The sequence below is a fragment of the Eublepharis macularius genome, chromosome 6, assembly GCF_028583425.1.
Source record: "Eublepharis macularius isolate TG4126 chromosome 6, MPM_Emac_v1.0, whole genome shotgun sequence".
NCBI classification, from domain to species: Eukaryota; Metazoa; Chordata; class Lepidosauria; order Squamata; family Eublepharidae; genus Eublepharis; species Eublepharis macularius.
In genome coordinates this window covers 57,599,288-57,618,580 of record NC_072795.1, presented here as the reverse complement: position 1 = coordinate 57,618,580, position 19,293 = coordinate 57,599,288, and the positions used below count along the sequence as shown (strand labels likewise).

At 47.2% G+C, this 19,293-nt stretch overlaps 1 protein-coding gene across 1 annotated transcript; it reads left to right on the top strand.

Annotated features, from left to right (window-relative positions):
• Positions 1-18,154: 18,154 nt before the first annotated feature.
• SOX14 (SRY-box transcription factor 14) lies at positions 18,155-18,992 on the top strand. Its single transcript, XM_054983989.1, has one exon. The coding sequence runs from the start codon at positions 18,155-18,157 to the stop codon at positions 18,875-18,877; it is 723 nt and encodes a 240-aa protein (XP_054839964.1). The 3' UTR covers positions 18,878-18,992.
• The last annotated feature ends 301 nt before the right edge of the window (positions 18,993-19,293 follow it).

Here is a 19,293-nt window from a genome sequence, read left to right as displayed (position 1 = left end):
TTGGTGTAGTGGTTAAGAGCGCAGGACTCTACTCTGGAGAGCCAGGTTTGATTCCTCACTCCTCCACTTGAAGCCAGCCGGGTGACCTTGGGCTAGTCACAGTTCTCTGGAGCTCTCTCAGCCCCACCCACCTCACAGGGTGTTTTGTTGTGGGGATAATAACAACATACTTTGTAAACCGCTCTGAGTGGGCATTAAGTTGTCCTGAAGGGCGGTATATAAATCGAATGTTATTATTATTATTATGCTGGGCTCTCTTGGAGGCTTCTTGTTTGGAGCCACTTCTTAAATGGAATGTATTAGGGTCTACATATCTTAAAATGGATCCTATTCGCTCTGCAATTTCTGCTGTTAGAGAAGTATGGGGCATATCATGACAATCTCCATTTGACCCATTCTCACATGCTAAGATAACATTATGGACCAATCCAGACTTAAAAATTGAGAGGAAAACTTTTTTACAGAAGGCCTGGACAGACATGGTCATTTTTACTCTGGATCAATTAGGGTTGCCAGGTCCAGGTTGGGAAATTCCTGGAGATTTGGGGGGAGGAGCCTGGAGAGGGTGGGGTTTGGGGAGGAGAAGGGCCTCAGTGGATTATAATACCATAGAGTTCACCCTTCAAAGCAGCCATTTTCTCCAGGGGAACTGGTCCCTGTTGCCTGGAGATCAGTTGTAATTCCAGGAGATCTCCAGCTACTACCTGGAGGCTGGCAACCTTAGGATTAATTGACAGGTTATGATGATGAGTTTTTGTCATTTTCTCAGCTGAGGTCCAGATATGATTTGCCAACTTTTGCTGAATGGCAATATTTACAATTGCAACACTTCCTGATATTTAGATATAACACCTGCAGCTTTGAGTGTTTCAGAATCTCCTCCACACAGAAAACAAAACCTACAATATTTGCTTATAAATACTTGATGTCAGTTAATAACTATGATAGGCAGAGTCTCAGAGATCAACGGAATAATGAGCTAGATCATCCAATTCTGCCAAAGCAATGGTACATGGTTTTAAGCCTTTCTAGTGTAGCTTCTATTGCAATATTTATCGGTGTTCAAATGTGATCCTGCAGCTTTGAGTGCTTCAGAATCTCCCCCATTTTGGAAACTCTTATTGAATCAATACAGAAAACAAAACCTACAACATTTATTTATAAATATATGATATGCAGAGTCTTGGAGATGAATGGGATAGTGAGAGCAATCATCCAATTCTGCCACAGCAATGAGATATGATTTTAAGCCTTACCGCTGTGGCTGCTATGGCTCTTAAACTGTTGCCTATTTATCAACAAATTATGTTTAGGGTATATTGGCTTTTTTAGTAAAGGATTAAGTACAGTGTCCAATTGTTAGTGTGTCTTTTAAACATATGCTTTGGACATGTCCAGTTATTTGGTTCTTTTGGGAGAAAGTCATTACATATTTTTGTATTAGAATACTCATCTATTTTTGAAAATGTTTATGTACTTTTAAACTATTTGCCTGTCTCTTGGAACCTAACCTATGGTCAATGAAAATGGACTTTCCATGGGTCCGTGGAAATGGACTCCTAACCTATGGTCAACGGGAATGGATCCTCCGTGCCCTTAAGGTCGCTAAAAGAAAGTCCACTTCCCATAATTCACTGGACTGAAGACCTTAAACTTTTCAACGTCTGAGTGTACCAAATATAGAGCAAGTTTGTATGGACTTATTTTTAAATATCTGGAGACTTTTATAGAAGCTTATGTATAGAGTTAACATCATTGGATTTTGTTTTGTTTTTGTATTTTCTTTCGTTTTTGCTTTGCAGAAATAAGTAAAAATTAAAAACAGTTGTAATCTACTTTGAACTTCTAAGTACCAATGGAAAAACACATCATGAATGAGCAAGAAATGTATTGAGCAGTCAGCAAACAGAAGGGAACAGATTGGAAGATGAATACATGACTTACCCTATTGACTGAGCCATCTTATGGTTTTTATAACTAATAGTTTCCATGTTGGGCCTCAAGAAGACAGCATTCATTAGAAGTTGATACCAGTAAGATCAAAAATTGAAAGCAATATGCTTCACTATCAGAATTACCACAGAAGTTTAAGTATTGTTTACTATTGAAAAGAAAAACATTTGATAACATGGGGAGAAGCTCTGTTGTTGAAAACAATACAGCAGTTATTCAGCTATGTACACAATATCACGTGAACACATGAGGCTGCCTTATACTTAATAAGACTGACAACAGCTACCCCAGGGTCTCAGGTTGAGATCTTTTAACTTCACCTACACCTGGACTCTTACTGGAGATGCTGAGGACTGAGCCCAAGTCCTTCTGCATGCAAAGCAGATTCTCTACCCCTGAGCCATGGCCCCTCCCCTATCATTGGCACCCCTGTTTTTAAAACCAATATCTTATTTTAAAGCATCTCCAGTTGTTAATATTAGGTTAAGAAGCAGAAAATCATATTACGCTTTGCAGCAAGAGCATTGAGTTTGAATACATCTGACCAAGGGAGCTTTGACTCTTGAAAGCTCATACCCTGGAAATCTAGTTGGTCTTTAGGTGCTACTGGAACTGAATCTTGTCCCAGTCTTACTCAACCATGAAGCTGACTGGGATGCCATTCTCACAAGGCTGATGCTGCAAGAAGACGAGAGGACCGCCTTCCGCCCCCGTGCCTGTGATCCTGGCAGAAAGACCAAACGCGATTAACAAGGAAAGAAATGCTATAAGGGAGGGGGGGGGCGCTTCTGACAGCTGCTCACCCCCTCTTGGAAAGGTGCGAGATCCCAACCCGCCTGTCCCGAATAAAAAGGGAAAGAAAGAGTTCGCTGCTGGGCTGACCTGCGAGGCGAGGCGACCTCAGAGGACCCGCCGCCCACCGCCTTCTTTTACCTGACTTGAATTTTGGCGCAGGCAGGAGAGCCCGTCCTCTCGCATGAAGCCCCCGGCGAGGGTCTGCCTTGCGCGCTGCCTGATCGCCAGGCCGCCAGGTCCAGTGAGGCGCTCCGGGCGACGTCAGCCGCCCCCCCCCCGGTTCTCTGCCCCCTCCCTTCTTTGGGCGTCGGAGGCGTCTGCGAGGGGTGGGGGGTCTCTGATGACGAGGGGGGGCTCCGGGGGCCAGAGGCGAGGTAGTCGGGCGGGTTGTTTGGGAGTCGCGGAGTGGCACCTTTGCGTTGCGAATCCGATTGTCGACTCTCGTTGGGAAAGCAGCTTTTCTCGTGTTAAAGGAGGCTATCAGGAGCCCGATTTTGCGAATTCTTGCCTGGATCACATGCTCCGGGTTGGGGCGGGGAGGGGGGGGGGGTCGTTATATGAAAAAAGGATTGCTCAAGTGCTGATTGTGCCAGTATTAGTACATCCAGAGATCATTGTGTGGTTGAGGTTGTGGCATGTGCTATTTTTAATTACTTAAAAGGCTTTTTATCTCTAGTAGATGATTGATTTAAAACCTAACCCGTCCCTGGCTTTGAAACAGGCTGTTAATAAACTTACTGTAAAATTTTCGGGGGAGGGGGGGACTTGCACGTATAATTTTATGTATCTGATATTAATATCTATTAAAATAATATCAACTCAAATACATTGGGCTAGGGCAGTGGAGGAAAGGGTATACTGACACTTAAGATTCTGCAGCCAAGGAAAAGAACCTTCACATTGGGATCAGTTGTGGGATTTAAAAACAAAGATTAGCTAGAGAAATCTAGTCCCATTACTAGGCCTTGGCGGGGGGCGGGTAGGTAAGACTTGGAGATGGATTATTTTAAATGGATTCTTATGATTTGTGCAATGAAAACATGAAGCCACCATCATATGGCAGCTCATACTATTTTGCAGGGCAACACCATAAAAATCATCTAGTGCTTCATGGCACAAAAAAATAAAACCACATTAGAAAACATGAATCTTCATGATTTTAAAATTAGAACCCTCCCCCCAGTTCACTGTCAAATCACACATCGTAACAGAGTTCATGGACTGAACCACAAAAAATCATTGATCCACTACTTTGTCGAGCCATCATGACACAAAATGATAAACAATAGATCCAAAGTACGGATCCTCCTAGATTGTCATGACTTTTACACAGACTCCCCCCAAATCACAGTCAAATAACACACTATATGTCCATTGTCTGTACAAAAAAAGATTTGGCATCTTGTCACAAAAACAAGCATGAGATGTGGATCTTGATGGGTCTTCATGATCTGTACATGGGATCCACAGAAACCCGCTGTAAATTCACACGTTACATTTATATCCATGGGCTGCACTACAAAAATAGCAATTGAGTGTATCATGATACCAACATGGTGCAATAACTTTTACATAAAAACTGCCCGCATTCGCCATCAAATTGTACATCATATCCATGTTTATAGACAACCACAAAAAGCAGGGTATCTAGCACATTATGGCATCACCATGATATAAAATCTTGTAGGAAAAAAATGCATCCTCATGATTGTTACATGAAGTATTCCAAAATGCAATGTAAAATCAGAAATCCTATACATGCCCACAAATATCAGAACCATGTTCTAGTGCCACCATGGTATCACCTCTCTTCTATAATTTGTTTCACCTTAACTCTATAGTTATTAGGGTCTGCTAGAAAGATATCTTTCTAGAGTGATATTCACTCATCGGCTCTGGAGCCACATGTGGCTCTTTGATATCACAATCAAAAAGAGTCCAGTAGCACCTTTAAGACTAACCAATTTTATTGCAATAAAATTGGTTAGTCTTAAAGGTGCTACTGGACTCTTTTTGATTTTGCTACTACAGACTAACACGGCTAACTCCTCTGGATCTTTGATATCACAGAATCACAGAGTTGGAAGGGGCCATACAGACCTAGTCTAACCCCCTGCCCAATGAAGGATGAGCCTAAAACATCCCTGACAAATATTCATCCAGTCTCTTCTTGAAAACTGCCAGTGAAGGGGAACGCACCACCTCCCTAGGTAGCTGATTCCACCTTTGAATTACTCTGACCTTGAAAAAGTTTTTCCTAATATCCAGGTGGTACCTTTCTGCATGTAATTTAAGCCCGTTGCTTTGGGTCCTGTCCTCTGCTGCCAACTGGAACAGCTCCTTGCCCTCCTCCAAATGACAGCCTTTCAAATATTTAAAGAAAGCAATCATGTCCCCCCTCAATCTCCTTTTCTCCAAGCTAAACATTCTCAAGGCCCTCAGCCTTTCCTCGTAGGGCTCAGACTCCAGACCTCTGATCATTCTCATTGCTCTCTTCTGCACCTTCTCGATTTTGTCCACATCCTTTTTGAAGTGAGGCCTCCAGAACTTCATATAGAACTCCAGGTGCGGCCTGACCAATGCAGTATAGAGAGGGACTATGACCTCCTGCAATTTCGATGCAATTGCCCTTTTGATACAACCCAAGACTGAGTTTGCCTTTTTTGTCACTGCATCACACTGACTGCTCATATTTAGCAGGACTGCTAAATCACCTAATCATGAGGACTGCTCATATTTATACTGCCTGTGGCTCTTCTGTGTACTGTTCACCTATGTAGTACCTGCTTCATGTTCCAGAAAAGCCTCATACTAGGGATAGAAGTGAAAGACCTGTCCTCTACAACAGTCTGCAGCCTCTTCACTCTCATCTCGGTATCTAGGCGTCTGCCAGGAGGAAAGCAATCTGGCTGCAGAGAAGAGAGAATACCACCCTGACCGTCACTGGGGCTGCCACCCAAGGAAAGAGCAAGCTGGCCACTGTTCTCCACGAACACCTTGCTGTCATCAGGGAGCCTTGGCAGTCCCACTCTGTCACCTGAGCTGCTGCTTATCATAGTGAGGAGCCATAGTGAAAGAGCCAGAAGTCCAAGAGGGAAGCCCTTCACTCCAAATATACAAGAGTTGGCTAAGAGTCAAAAGTGAGGGGAAGGACAATGCTATATGCTCAGACGTCATCTGGCAATTTACAAGAATATCTTATAGTGTAGTGTACACATAGGGCACATAGCAGCCATGTGGCTCTTTTGATTGATGGTAATTGCAAATGCAGCTTTCTGTGAGTCACAGAGTGAGCAGCACTATTGGGGAAGAGGTTCATATTGTGATGAAATTTATCAAGCCATTTCCCTTGAACTTATTCAGCATGTTGCATTATTATTGCAAGAGGTTCTAATGAGATGGTGAAAAGCATGCTTGACAAAGGGCGTTCTGTCTTGCTCTATGCTTCATTTCAAGTAAGTCTGATAATATACTATCAATGGATACTTTTGAGAGGGAGAGGGGGAGAACCTGAATAGATTAATTCTCTCACCTTAAAGGTGTTATAAAAACTGAAGGATTCTAACTCTATTAAAAAACTTCCCTCTACTTTATCAAAAGCCTTCTAAAATTTGAAAGCGGCATCTGTGAATGTTCATTCCTTAGCCCTCCATGCTGGTAGATTTGGCATGGACATAATTCATTCAGTGTTTAAGTGTTTGGGATGCAAATCAACACTCTGCGGGCTCTACTCCCAGGACTGCTATGAGCTCAGCAGGTGGCCTTCCTCTGTCCAGCCAAAACAATTGTTCACTTCCCCCCCCCCACACACACACACACTTGTATTTTTCATAATAGCTATTAACTATAGAGAAAGTAAAACTATGAAAACAATTACTGTGGCCACAGAAAGCAATTACATACTTCAAAGGTAAGCCTCCTTTCTCCCCATTTGGGATGCAAAGCACTTACTTACTTACATCATTCTTCTTTCCTACATTTCATCTTCACACCAACCTTCTGAGGTGGGTTAGGCTGAGAACAGGTTACTGATTTGAGGTCACCTAGAAAGCTACCATAGCAGAGGGGGATTTAGATCATATCTTAGTCGGACACTCTTAACCACTACAGCATACTGGCTCTCATTAAGGCTTCCCCTTCAGAGAACAGGTACTTACTAATGAAGGGTAAATTCAGGAATGTTGTATCCAGTTGTGTTAACAGCAAATAACTAATAAAGACAGAAATCAGAAGTCTCTTAAAAAGATGGCAAGGAATAAATTAAAGGAACAATGACAAACACAATGAGAACTTTTGCTGAAGGGGAATTGCTTCTGTGTAAGCAAAATCTTGCCTAAGGGCATGGGAATTGTCTTCTGTTTATGGCAAACATAGCACTAAATAATAAACCAGATGCGGTCACTGTTTAATTCTACTTCCAGATGATTGTACAAAACACAATGTTCCAGGAGTGCAAAAGGGTACAAGTGGATAAAAAGTGGCATCATGCCATGGAATCGGACATCTAAGCTCAGAGCTTCTTCACCCTCTCACTTTTAATCTCTTAAAATGTGCCTTTAACCCTAAGATCTCAGCAAAAATGGGAACACTCCACATATCAAAGGTAAGAACTTTTTGAGATCCAACTATAACTTTAAAAAAGTGCTTCTTCCTGGCTGACAAAATGAGCAGGAATCATAGAATCGTAGAGTTGGAAGGTACCTCTAGGGTCATCTAGTCCAACCCCCGACACAAATCACAAATATCTCCCCCCGCCACATGCACACACCCTGTGCCCCTTACTATGTGCCCAGAAGATGGCAAAACACCATCAGGATCCCTAGCCAAACTGGCCTGGGGAAAATTGCTACCTGACCCCCAAGGTGGCGATTGGCTTTACCCTGGGCAAGTAAGAAGCAGCCACAAGAAGTAAGCACTGATATAGCCCTTCCTGCCTTCCCTCTCATGATCTGCCTAGGTTCACAGAATAAGCACTGCTGTCAGATGGCCATCTAGCCTCTGTTTAAAAACCTCTAAAGAAGGAGCGCCCACCACTTCCTGAGGAAGCCTGTTCCACTGAGGGACTGCTCTAGCTGTCAAGAAGTTCTTCCTAATGTTTAGTCAGAAACTCTTTTGATTTAATTTCAACCCATCGGTTCTTGTCTGACTTTCTGGGGCAGCAGAAAACAATTCCACACCATCCTCTATATGACAGCCCTTCAAGTACTTGAAGATGGTTATCATATCACCTCTCAGTTGTATCTTCTCCAAGCAAAACATACCGAGTTCCTTCAACCTTTCCTCATAGGACTTGGTCTCCAGACCCCTCACCATCTTTGCTGTCTTCTTCCGGACAGGTTCCAGCTTGTCTATATCCTTCATAAATTGTGGTGCCCAAAACTGAACACAATACTCTAGGTGAGGTCTAACCAGCGCAGGGTAGAGTGATACCATCACAGCCTGTATGAAGAGGAAGGGGGCAAATCTAAGTACAGAAAGCAGAGAGGCAGGTTAACAAATCCTCCTTGGCTACAAAGGAAGACACATTGTATAAGAGCAGCAAATCTCGCTATAATTGCCCAGCTAAAATCCTTCAATGAATCCATGAGCAACCAATTAATAGCTATTAAAGAATCAAATCAACAGCTGGAACTGCAAAGATACCAAAGGAGTTAGCCTTGACCCTTCAACAAGAGTCTAAAGAAGTCCAGATAATAAAGTGGCCCCATGTGAAAATGTCTAGCATGTGGATGATAGATTTTGCTGAAATAACTGACATTTCTGAAGGGAGTCTGAGAAGATGGAGGGTTCTGATCCAGCAACATTAATTGCTATGTGGCTGGCTATTATAAATGCTCCAGCTAGAAAAAGGGTGTTGCCCATTACTGAGAGAGAGAGATCCTACAGGGTTGGACCTCTGTTGGATAAATATACCAAACAGGAATGTTATGACGTTCCATCACCACTGATCCAAAAAGAAAGTCCTACAAGTGACAAGAAAGAAAGACTTCTGCTGCAAGATGCTGAAAGTTCGGCCATTTCCACACTACTCACTTTCATCTGGAATGGGGCGCAACGTCGTGAAAAAGACATGGAAGATAGTGTCTTCTCGCACGAGTTTTGCGCAATGTCATGCAAAACTCGCGCAAGAAGACGCTATCTTCCGTGGTTTTTTTGTGACGTTGTGCCCTGTTCCAGATGAAGATGAGTAGTGTGGAAACGGCCCACAGCAACTTAAACCAGTTACAAAGGTACTGAAAAGAACATCAAATTCTTTGGGGGTTTCCCTTCAAATAGATCGTTATTCATAGAGGTACATGCCTTTCAGCAAGCAATGTTGACCAAGATGTCCATCTTTTGAAAACTATTTAATTTAATATAAATATTCCATGTAAATATACTTTTGTTGTATCCCAAATAATTGGCCAACTAACCTCCTAGGCAACACTGAGATGAAAGAATTTCTGGTCCATTTCTTGTCTCTTGTCTTATCTCTTGATATTAAAGCAATCTATTATTTAGCTTCCACTGCTGATAATTAGAAAGGCTATATTGTGCAAAGGAGCATGATCTGAATAGACTGTAGGCAAAATCTTTATTTCTTTTACCTTGACCATCATGGATAACAGAGTTTTAAAAAATCAGTTCTGGAGTATGAATCATTTGGATAAGAAGAAAAAGTATAATCTCTGGTCTGAGGATTAAGAGATCATCATGAGTAAGTTAAGTGCATATCCTGTTCTTTAAAAAATTTACTTTAAGTAATTATATTGTTATTTATCCTGTTACTTATCTGCATGAGAGATTTTGCTGAAATATTTTATATTTCTGAAAGGTGCCTGAGAAGATGCAGGATCCTGGTTCAGCTATGTATTGCTGCATTAGAGACTCCATTGAAATGCTTTTCAATAACCACAAAGCCGCTTGCAAAATGTTCTACTTGTTGAAGGAAAAAAAATCATAGAATATTGTTTGATTATAATGAGGGCCACAGGGCAAAGCCAGGCAACGTCATGCTCCTCCTGCAGAGGGCAGTACACAGATCAACTTGAGACATGGGGTGGGGGGGAATGCTAGGAAGGGAAAGAAAATCAGTATTTATGGCCCTTTGCTTGGGGTTGGAGACCTTTTTCCTTCATGTGCTCCTGCTCCCTGGAAAAGGATCAATCCTGTTGAGAGGAAAATTCAAAATCCATGAACAATCTAAGACCATTTCAGAAAGGGTTTCTCTCCCTGCTTCAAAAGTCTCACTGAAATCCTTTCTATTTTGAAACATCTGATTGTATCCAACACCTGGAATAAGGTACAACATGTTAAATGTATTTGAGAGACTTATTGAAACCGATGGGATTTTGGAGCTCAAAATGTTCTTATCAACTGCAAAGAGCCCATTGTGCTTCATGTTGTCCCAATTGTCCTTTCTGTGGTTTAACATCTGAAAGCACACTGCAAGGGGAATATTTAAGCATCATCTGTTGACCAGCAAAACCAGCACCAGCATAGCTTTTTAGCTGATATAGTTATTAAGAGACCTTTGAACTTGCATCAGTTAAACAGTATGCTCAACCAGTCAGCCCAATGGCTACTTGGTTAGGGTGCACAACCCTCCCCCTGTAGTGAGGCAGGAATATGACACTTGCCCTCCTCACACACGCACTCACTTCAGTGAGAAGTGAAGAACAGTGGGTGATGTATGGCAGGAGAACACAGCAGTGCCCACCCCTGTTCACCCCATGTAGCATAGCTGGATGCCACCATCTCCAGGTGAGGTAAGGAGAAGAGGTGTGGTGGAGAGAAGAAGGAAGAAGGTCAGACCAGGCCCTGAGCTGGGCCCACTACTGTGACCTCTTCCCATGGGATAAACCACAAAGGGATTTTTATTGAAGTTCTGGTGTATGTTAAATGAATTAATCAATCTGTTCAACGCCAAGAGCAGCCCTAGTTAAAAATCGGTTCTGTTTCTTTGCTCCTCCTTCTCTGTATATGAAGCATTGTCAGGACAATACTGCAATAATCGCCACACTATTGCTACAAGCTTTAGTTAGTGTGGAGTGCCCAGTGTTGTGTAGTGGTTAGAGCATCAAAATAGGGTCTGGGAGAGCCAGGCTTGAATCCCCACTCTGCCGTGGAAGCTCACTGGGTGGCCTTGGGCGAGGCTGAGCTGAAGCCTGCTCTTTCTCTCCAACCCCCTCCAAGCCTTAAAATATTGATCACCTTTGTCAGAGATCCCTTTTGGGAACTACCCTCCATGCTCATTCTTCTCCCCCCCCCCCCCGCTGCCCTTGGGTTTGAAGTGAGCAGCAGCTGACAGCTAAGCATGTGGTGTATAAATATTGAAATAAACAGTTGGGGGAGAGGGGGAAGGTGGATGAGAGAAGGGAGGTGATAAATAGGGGGGCACAGTGTGGTGCACTTCTCTACTGGACAGAGCAGCATTGAGATCAGAGAACAGGAAGGAGGAGGGAGAACGAAAGGGAGAGGGGGGAGGAAAGTAATAGAATTTAAAACAACTTTAAACCCAACAACAGTAATTTGCTCCTACCTGTTGCATAGGGACTGAAAGGGAATTGTGTGTGTCTCACCTCACTTCCTCCTTCCCCTGTGATGGTGTGCACACCAAAAGCAGCCCTTCCCTCAAAAAAGCCTGAGGAAAGGTGAGAAGTGGAAGTGATGGCAGCTGGGGAGGGCAGAAAGGATGTACCAAAAGGAATGACAGGATTGCCCATTGGAAATAATGGGAGAGGCTTGAAGGCCCACTGGAAAAAAATGGGAGCCAGGAATGCCAATTTACTTGCATGGGCTCCATTGAAATGCATTACAACACACACAAAAAGAGCAAGAGTCCAGTAGTGAAGAAGTGAGCTGTGGCTCACGAAAGCTCATACCCTACCACAAATTTTGTTAGTCTTATAGGAGCTACTGGACTCTTGCTTTTTTCTACTGCTACAGACAAACATGGCTACCCATCTTGAATTACCAACACAGGCCCCAGAGTGGAACGACAGTCCCTGGGAGGAAAATCAGTGGTCTGGGACTGGAATGGCAGTGGGTGTTGAATGACAGGGGGTGTCATTCCAATCCCAGAGCCCTGACCCTATTCCCAGAAGCAGTTGTTCCATTCTGCGGCCTGTCATTCCAGTCCAAGAACACTTCTGCTACTCCCAAGGGCTGTCATTCCATTGTGGTACCTGTAATTCCACTCCAAGAATGCTTCTACTACTACCAGGGGCTGTCATTCTACTCTACAACCTGTCATTCCAGAGCACAGATTTTGTTCTGAGGGGCTGTCATTGCACTCTGGGAGTTGCTATGCCAGTCCCAGAACACTTCTGCTCCTCCCAAGGGCTGTCATTCCAGTCTGGTGAGTGTCATTCAAGTCCCAGAACTCTTTGTCTACTCCCAGGGACTGTCATTGCACTGCACTTTGGGTGCTGTCCTTCCAGTCCCAGAGCACTTAGCCTGTTCCAAGGACTGTCATTCCACTCTGAAACCCATCATTCTGGTCCCGGAGCACAGACTCTATAGCTAGGGACTGTCATTGCACTCTGGGGGTTGTTGTTCCACTCCCAGAGTATTCTAGCTGGTCCCAAAGACCTTTATGGAAAATCCATTTCGCATTTTCTTTGCAACTGTTTTTGTGTTGTAATGCATTTCAATGGAACCCAGGCAAGTAAATTGGCATCCCTGGCTCCCATTTTCTCCAATGGGCCTTCAAGCCTCTCCTATTATTTCCAATAGGCAATCCTCCTGTCATTCCTTTTAGTACATGGGGTGGGGGAAGCAAGAAAGAAATGAGGGAGCAAGGGGGAGAAAAGGTCAGAAGGGAGCTGGCTGCTCCCCAGCCAACTAGAGGGTCTCTTGCTTGCTCCAGCACCGAAGCTTCGCTCAAGGCTTTGAGAGGGGGCAGGGAGGGGAAACAGGGTAGAGAGAGAAATGTCCGGGCTGATGGGGCTGAACTCAAGCTCAGCTTTGGGGCATTTCTCTGCCCTCCTGTTTGGTGGGAGGGCTGGAGAGGCAGGCAGGCAGGCAGGCAGGCAGGCAAGCGCCACCTTCTCCTTGTCTTCCTCCTCTCCTCAGGTGCCGGCTGAGTGGGAAGGCAGGGCTGCCCTTCTGTGCTCCAGAAGAAATGCCCTGCACCAGGGGAGAATTCCTGCCAGCGCACACTGAAGGGGATGCTGGGACACAGTTTTTATTTTTGCCACTTGTGGGTGGCCTCCAAGAGACCTGTTTAGTTTACCTGTAATGATCCCTGGTTTCGAAAATTAATAAGAACCTACAAAACTGCCACTAACCATTTGTGCTGAAGCACCTTCCTTTGATTTCTGTTCCTGGTTAGGCTATCGCTAAAACGCTGATCTTTGAAATTACTTGGTGGAGGGATCTCCTTTCTGTTTGTAAAAGGAAAGCAATAGAGGCCTCAATGTCTACGGCCATTTCAGTTTTATAGCCTGCAAACTCATGGGCATATACTATTTCAACTGGCAAAAAAATGTATTTCATAGTACTAACTGATCAAAACAGCTGTAGGTTGGCAGTATTGGGTGAGGGACGAGAATACGTATTTAAATGACTTGGGGACTGGTCATCTCTCCCAAGTTCCATGTGTTCTTTGGGACTATGTTACTATTAACACCCCCTTACCCTGCATCTGATGTGTGCGCGCTGTACAACTGCTGGTTAGTGTTGTCTTCTTAAATGGAAAACCATTTGCCCCTAGCACTAAAACGAACTCGTACCGGGTGACCCTTGGCCGTCCTCCTCAGTCAGGCTCCCTACAACCCCACCCCTGCCCTGAGAAATCAGAGGGACCGAAAGCTCAGAGACCAAGCCTGGAGGAAAAGGAAAGCGAGAATTTCCGCGCGAGAGAGATCTTGCGATCTGGCCGGTCTTCCTTTCCGGCTGCCAGCCCGACGGTTTCCCTTCTGCCCTCAGATACGAAAGCAGGCGGGCTTGGGAGATGCGGTTGTCCTCCGGCTGTGCAAAAGCAGATTTCTTTTCCCGAGCGGGCACCGCTGCGCCCAGTCCAGCCTGGCTGTTCAGACGCCGGCGCGCAGCTGGCCTAACTTCTGCGCTCCTCGCCTGGCGTCCAGGCTACAGGTGGGGAAGGGGGCAGAGCGGCGTGGCCTTCGCGCAGCGACACCAGGGGCTGCTTCGGGGATTTCTCGGGGCAACAGGTGTCCTGCTGGGCTGAAGCGGATCCCGCTGCGGAGACTTTCTGCTCCTGGAACCGAGAATTCCTTCAGCTGGCAGGGCAGGAGAGGCCGAATCTCCCGCCAGCCCCTCGAAGGCTCCTTAACGGGCTGCGGCGGGGAGTTATTGGCAGAGCAATCTGGCGCTATCAATAATGCCGTCAATTAGCGAACGGACCGACTCGCATTCAGCTGCAGGCAAAAGAAATAGAAGGGCAGCCCGGGCGGGACGAGTTTTAAGGCGCGATCAAGTGTGGCTTATTTAAAGGTGGCGGCGATGGGATATCACGTACACGTACAGAGCGTGCCTAAGCAGGTCTACCCAAGAGTAACTACCATTTTATTCAATGGGCTTTCTTCCAAGAAAGTATTCTTAAGATTGCAAAATCTGGACGCCCTCCCGGACTTCTTGATTAAAACAAAACAAAACCGGGATCACTGGGAAAGTGAACAGCCTAAACTGGTTTGAAGGAAATGGGACCCTAATCCCAAACCGCGATTTTGAATTTTAATTTTCAGTCTCTTCCGAGGGCTCTTCTCCCTCCGCCTCTCTGAAAAGTCTTGGGTTCCTCAGTACGTTTTAGGGCTCGGATCCCCCTTTCTAGCTCCCGGGAGACAGTTGTTGACAGTGAGATCCTCACAGTCCCAGAATCTGGAGGGCCCCCGAAAGGGATGTCTGAGATCTTGAAGAATCAGCGAGGTGGGAGGAGGTCGTTGGAGGAAGCTCCGCTGCCCCTAGAAAACCACATTTGCCTGGAAACTGTTGAATGAATGTTGGAAATCGTATGGAAGCCCCTTTTGTTTCCGTTCTTATAGCAATCTAGTTTTACGTATGGGAAACTGAGGCAGAGAGACAGACAGACTTTCCCGAGGCTGTGCTGGTCTCAGTGCAAAGTTTGAACTAGAAGGTCCCAGATGATGAAAAATCCATGGTCTACTGGACTCTGCGGGCACTAGACTGCCGGCACGATTCTCGGGGAGTTTCGTTCCTTGGTTTGCGGACCAGCGGGTCAGAGGACAGTTGTATTGGGGACTCCTTGACAGCATTGACTACTGGTGACAGAGGATGTGTGAGCCCGCAGGAGCGCGTATTGAAGAGGTCTACTTTGTGTTGCTGAGATCAATCAATCAATCAATCAATCAATCAATCAATCAATCAATCAATCAATCAATCAATCAATCAATCAATCAATCAATCAATCAATCAATCAATCAATCAATCAATCAATCAATCAATCAATCAATCCTCTCCCATGAACTTACTTGTTAAGTTATTGCCCCCCAGAACTGATGCAGGCATACTTCATGCGAAGAAAGTCACCCCTGCCCCATAGCCAAGAAAAATGATTCAGTGTCCCTGGGGCCTTCGAGAAGCGCTGGCTGTTGGACCAAGGGCACACTGAATTAAAGGCTGGTGCCTGGACGCTGCACGATGCTCAGAAATATTGATGCGCCCATCGCTGGGCAAAGGGCAGCGCACAAACACGTGCTGGAGAAATGTGTCTTTGGCACATCAGCTTGCTGAAAGGGGAAGAATGAGGTAGTGGGGGGTATCTTCCCCAAGCAAAGGAGACAGGGTGCGTTTAGTTTGAGAGAGGGCAGGCTCGTCGGGCGCCGCCTTTCTACTTTGTTGAACTGTTTGAATCGAGATGTTTAACCAAACCCCCACACTGTACCGATTTCTATTTGTAGGGCTGTCTAACCGGCTGATCTCACTTCCACGTTTAGAAATATTTAGGCACATCTTACGTAAGTGTTTTCAGGCAACCCCCCCTCCAAATAAACACTGCAATTAGGATACCAAAAAGACGCCCTCCCCCCCCCCCCCCGACTCTGCTGCATTACGGGCTTCCGGGTGGATCAAGGTCGGACTTCCAAAGTAGACATGCCAGTACACTGCATAGCGCGCATTCCTTTCATATGCACGAACCAGCTCCTCGCTTGTGTGTAACCTCTATGGATACCTTGGGGAACGAATGCGGAGGGCCCCGGGCAAAGGGGGGAAATGCATCCGGCTGAAAAATGATTGGTGTGTTACAAACCTTTGCGATCTAGGACGGAGTCCGCTGCCAACTGCGGGGAGGGCTTACCGATTCTTCTTTGGCAGACTAAAATGGGCCTGGGCTCTCGGGATGCAGGAGCTCCGATTGGGGTTGGGGTGCTGCCCAGACCTCTTGAAACATGCCGGGAGGATCCAGGCAGCAGGTGCTGGGAGTGGGGGGCGGGCGGGCTTGAAAACGTTCCTCCATTCCTCTAGCACCAAAGTTCAACGAAATCAATGCGTCGGAGGATCAGCAGGGGTGGGAAAGGGCAGCTGCTGGGAGGACAAAAATCCCCCTCCCTAAAAAACGGAAGGAAAGAAAATGAACGCACCAGCCCCTCCCCAACACTCTGCTGAGAATCGTCAGGCTCTACATCTGTATGTATGAGCCTGTATCGCCACCGGGCATACTGGAACATGGTTTAAAAATAAACACAAAACTCCTGTACTTGATTGGAATAAAGAATATGGAGTCAAGCTTCTCTGTATACATCCGTAGCTGTTTTAATCGGGGTCCAAAAATACCTGCTCTTTTTTTGTTCTGGCAATGAAATGGATGTTTCCTGCAGAAACATCGAAATAGTTTCATGTCTCCCCCTTCCAATAATTTTTTTTGGGGGGGGGAGATTCCCCACTCCCACCCGCAAATGGGGAGCATCAAAGATTGGGAGTGGCCAACGCTAGGAAGCAATGCCTGCGGACGCCCCGACTTGCTATTCCAAAGCAACGGGCCAGAGTGAGAGACAGCCACGCAATCTAAGGAAGGGGCTGAAAATGTGTGTGTGGGGAGGGGGGAGCGGCGTCGTCGGCGGCTGACGTTGGGCCGGTTCTCTGCTAGGCAGGTGCACAAAGCCTAGACGCCCTGAAAGAACCTGGCTCTTCAGGGATTCGAGAGAAATGGTTTCCATTTAATAAATATTTCCCCCCAGGGCATTTTGCGTTAGGTAGCAATTATTCAAGGAAAAAAGACGTGCAAAAGGGAGGGAGAGGGCTCCTGCGGGTCTTTCTTCCTCTTCAGAAGACAGTTTTTAATAGTTACAAAACAACAACAACAACAACAACGCCCATGGACGGAAAAGGAGAGATTTAAAGTCCAGGCAAACAATAGAAACGCGTCACAAAAACTGGGGGGGGGGGGGGCAGAAGTAAATGTCTTTGCCACTCCAGCCCTCCTGCCCAGTGTACTCCCCCCCACCCCTGTTCACTCCTGGCAGGAACTGACGCTACGGTCCTGTTGGCGTTCCTCTCTCTCCTCAGTGTCCACTATAGCGAGAATCTTAATAACAAAACCAAGAAGTTCCTCTCCCTCCCGCCCCGGATCGACGTGCGCTCCCGCTGTAGTCAGCCTTTTCTTCCATAAATAATCATCACTTTTCGTTCCCTCCGCACACGCTTTCTGGCCGGCCCGACAAAGCTCAGTGGAGAATGTGTGAATGCTCCAGTGCGTGCGTGCCTGCCTCCCTTCACAGGTGCCCTAAGCCACTGCGCTTCAGCATCTGCATCTCCCCCTCCCCAGAGAGATTTTCATCGGGGGAGGAAGAAAAGCACCTCGCCTAGGCTCAAGTTAGGCCCCCCATCGATCAACTCCCCCTACACCCCGTCCCGCGTCCTTCCCCACCCCCTCCGCCCCCAAACGAGGGGGCGTGCGGCGTTTTATTGGCTGCGGCGATTAGCGCGCCCTCGAACAAAAGCGCCCCTTTTAATCCGCGTCTTCGGCGAGCGCCCTCTTCCCTCCCCCCGCCCCTTTTCCTCGGCTAGCCTCGGAGAAGGTACTCAGACTCCGGCTCGTCGCGGCGCGGGCTGCTGATTGGGCCAGCGGATTCGGGAGGGAACGCCCTGCCTGCTCGCCCGCCGGCCCGCCCGCCCGCCTGCCTCTGCGCTGTCGGCTGGCGCGCTGTCCCAAGCAGCCGCCGCGCCTTTGAACCGGCCCACTCCGTGCTCCGTCGGCGCCTTCCCCTCTTCCTGGCCAGCGCACCGAGCCCCGAGGAGTGCCGCCCCTCCAGGATTGCCCTCTTGGCCCCGCCGTCGGGCCGCTTCGCCCTGTCTAGCCGGGGCTCCTCAGAGGGACGCGCTGGCGCTGAGGACTGGCATGATCAGCTGAGAGGCAGCCAGCGGCGCTCCTTGGCTGGACGGCAGGCGAGGAAGCGAGCCAGGTGAGGGGCTGCTGGTGGCTGGCTGGGCTGCTCCGGGAGTCGCCATGTCGAAGCCCTCGGACCATATCAAGCGCCCCATGAACGCCTTCATGGTGTGGTCCCGGGGCCAGCGGCGCAAGATGGCCCAGGAGAACCCCAAGATGCACAACTCGGAGATTAGTAAGCGCCTCGGGGCCGAGTGGAAGCTGCTCTCCGAAGCCGAGAAGCGCCCCTACATCGACGAGGCCAAGCGGCTGCGAGCCCAGCACATGAAGGAGCACCCCGACTACAAGTACCGGCCCCGCCGCAAGCCCAAGAACCTGCTCAAGAAGGACAGGTATGTCTTCCCTTTGCCCTACCTGGGCGACACTGACCCCCTCAAGGCGGCAGGGCTCCCCGTGGCAGCCACGGACTCTCTGCTCAGCTCCCCGGAGAAGGCCCGGGCTTTCCTGCCCCCCACCTCGGCGCCTTACTCCTTACTTGACCCCAGCCAGTTCAGCTCCAGCGCCATCCAGAAGATGACTGAGGTGCCGCACACCTTAGCCACCAGCACCCTGCCCTACGCCTCCACCTTGGGATACCAGAACGGGGCCTTTGGCACCTTGAGTTGCCCCAGCCAGCACACCCACACCCACCCGTCGCCGACCAACCCGGGCTACGTGGTGCCGTGTAACTGTACCGCTTGGTCGGCCTCAAGTTTGCAGCCTCCCGTGGCCTACATTTTATTCCCGGGCATGACCAAGACTGGAATAGACCCCTATTCTTCAGCGCACGCCACAGCCATGTAACACACAAAAGTCCCGTTTGACAGTCACACCTAGGCAGGCGAGACGCTTGGCTGGCAGATGGAAACAAATCGGAATCCCGGCACGTGCATGTAAACAGAGAGACTGCGGGGAACAAAGAGATTTAAAAGCCTAAGCAAAACTCACCTGAGCACGGGAAGAATGCCCAGGGGAACTGAGTTCACCTGGGGAAAGACTTTTTTGGAACTCCGAGACTTTGTAGTCCCCCCTCCCCCCAACGCACACACATAAAGCTGTTTTTCTTTCTGCACTTGGGGCTCAGAGGGGCCCAAAACTTGTAAGAATTGTAAATGCGACAAACTTTGTATTTTCCCTTTTGGCCCCAAAGGCCAAGCATCTTTGGGTTTTAATTTTAATTTATTACCTTAATGTCTATGAGTTCCTATGTTATTCGGACT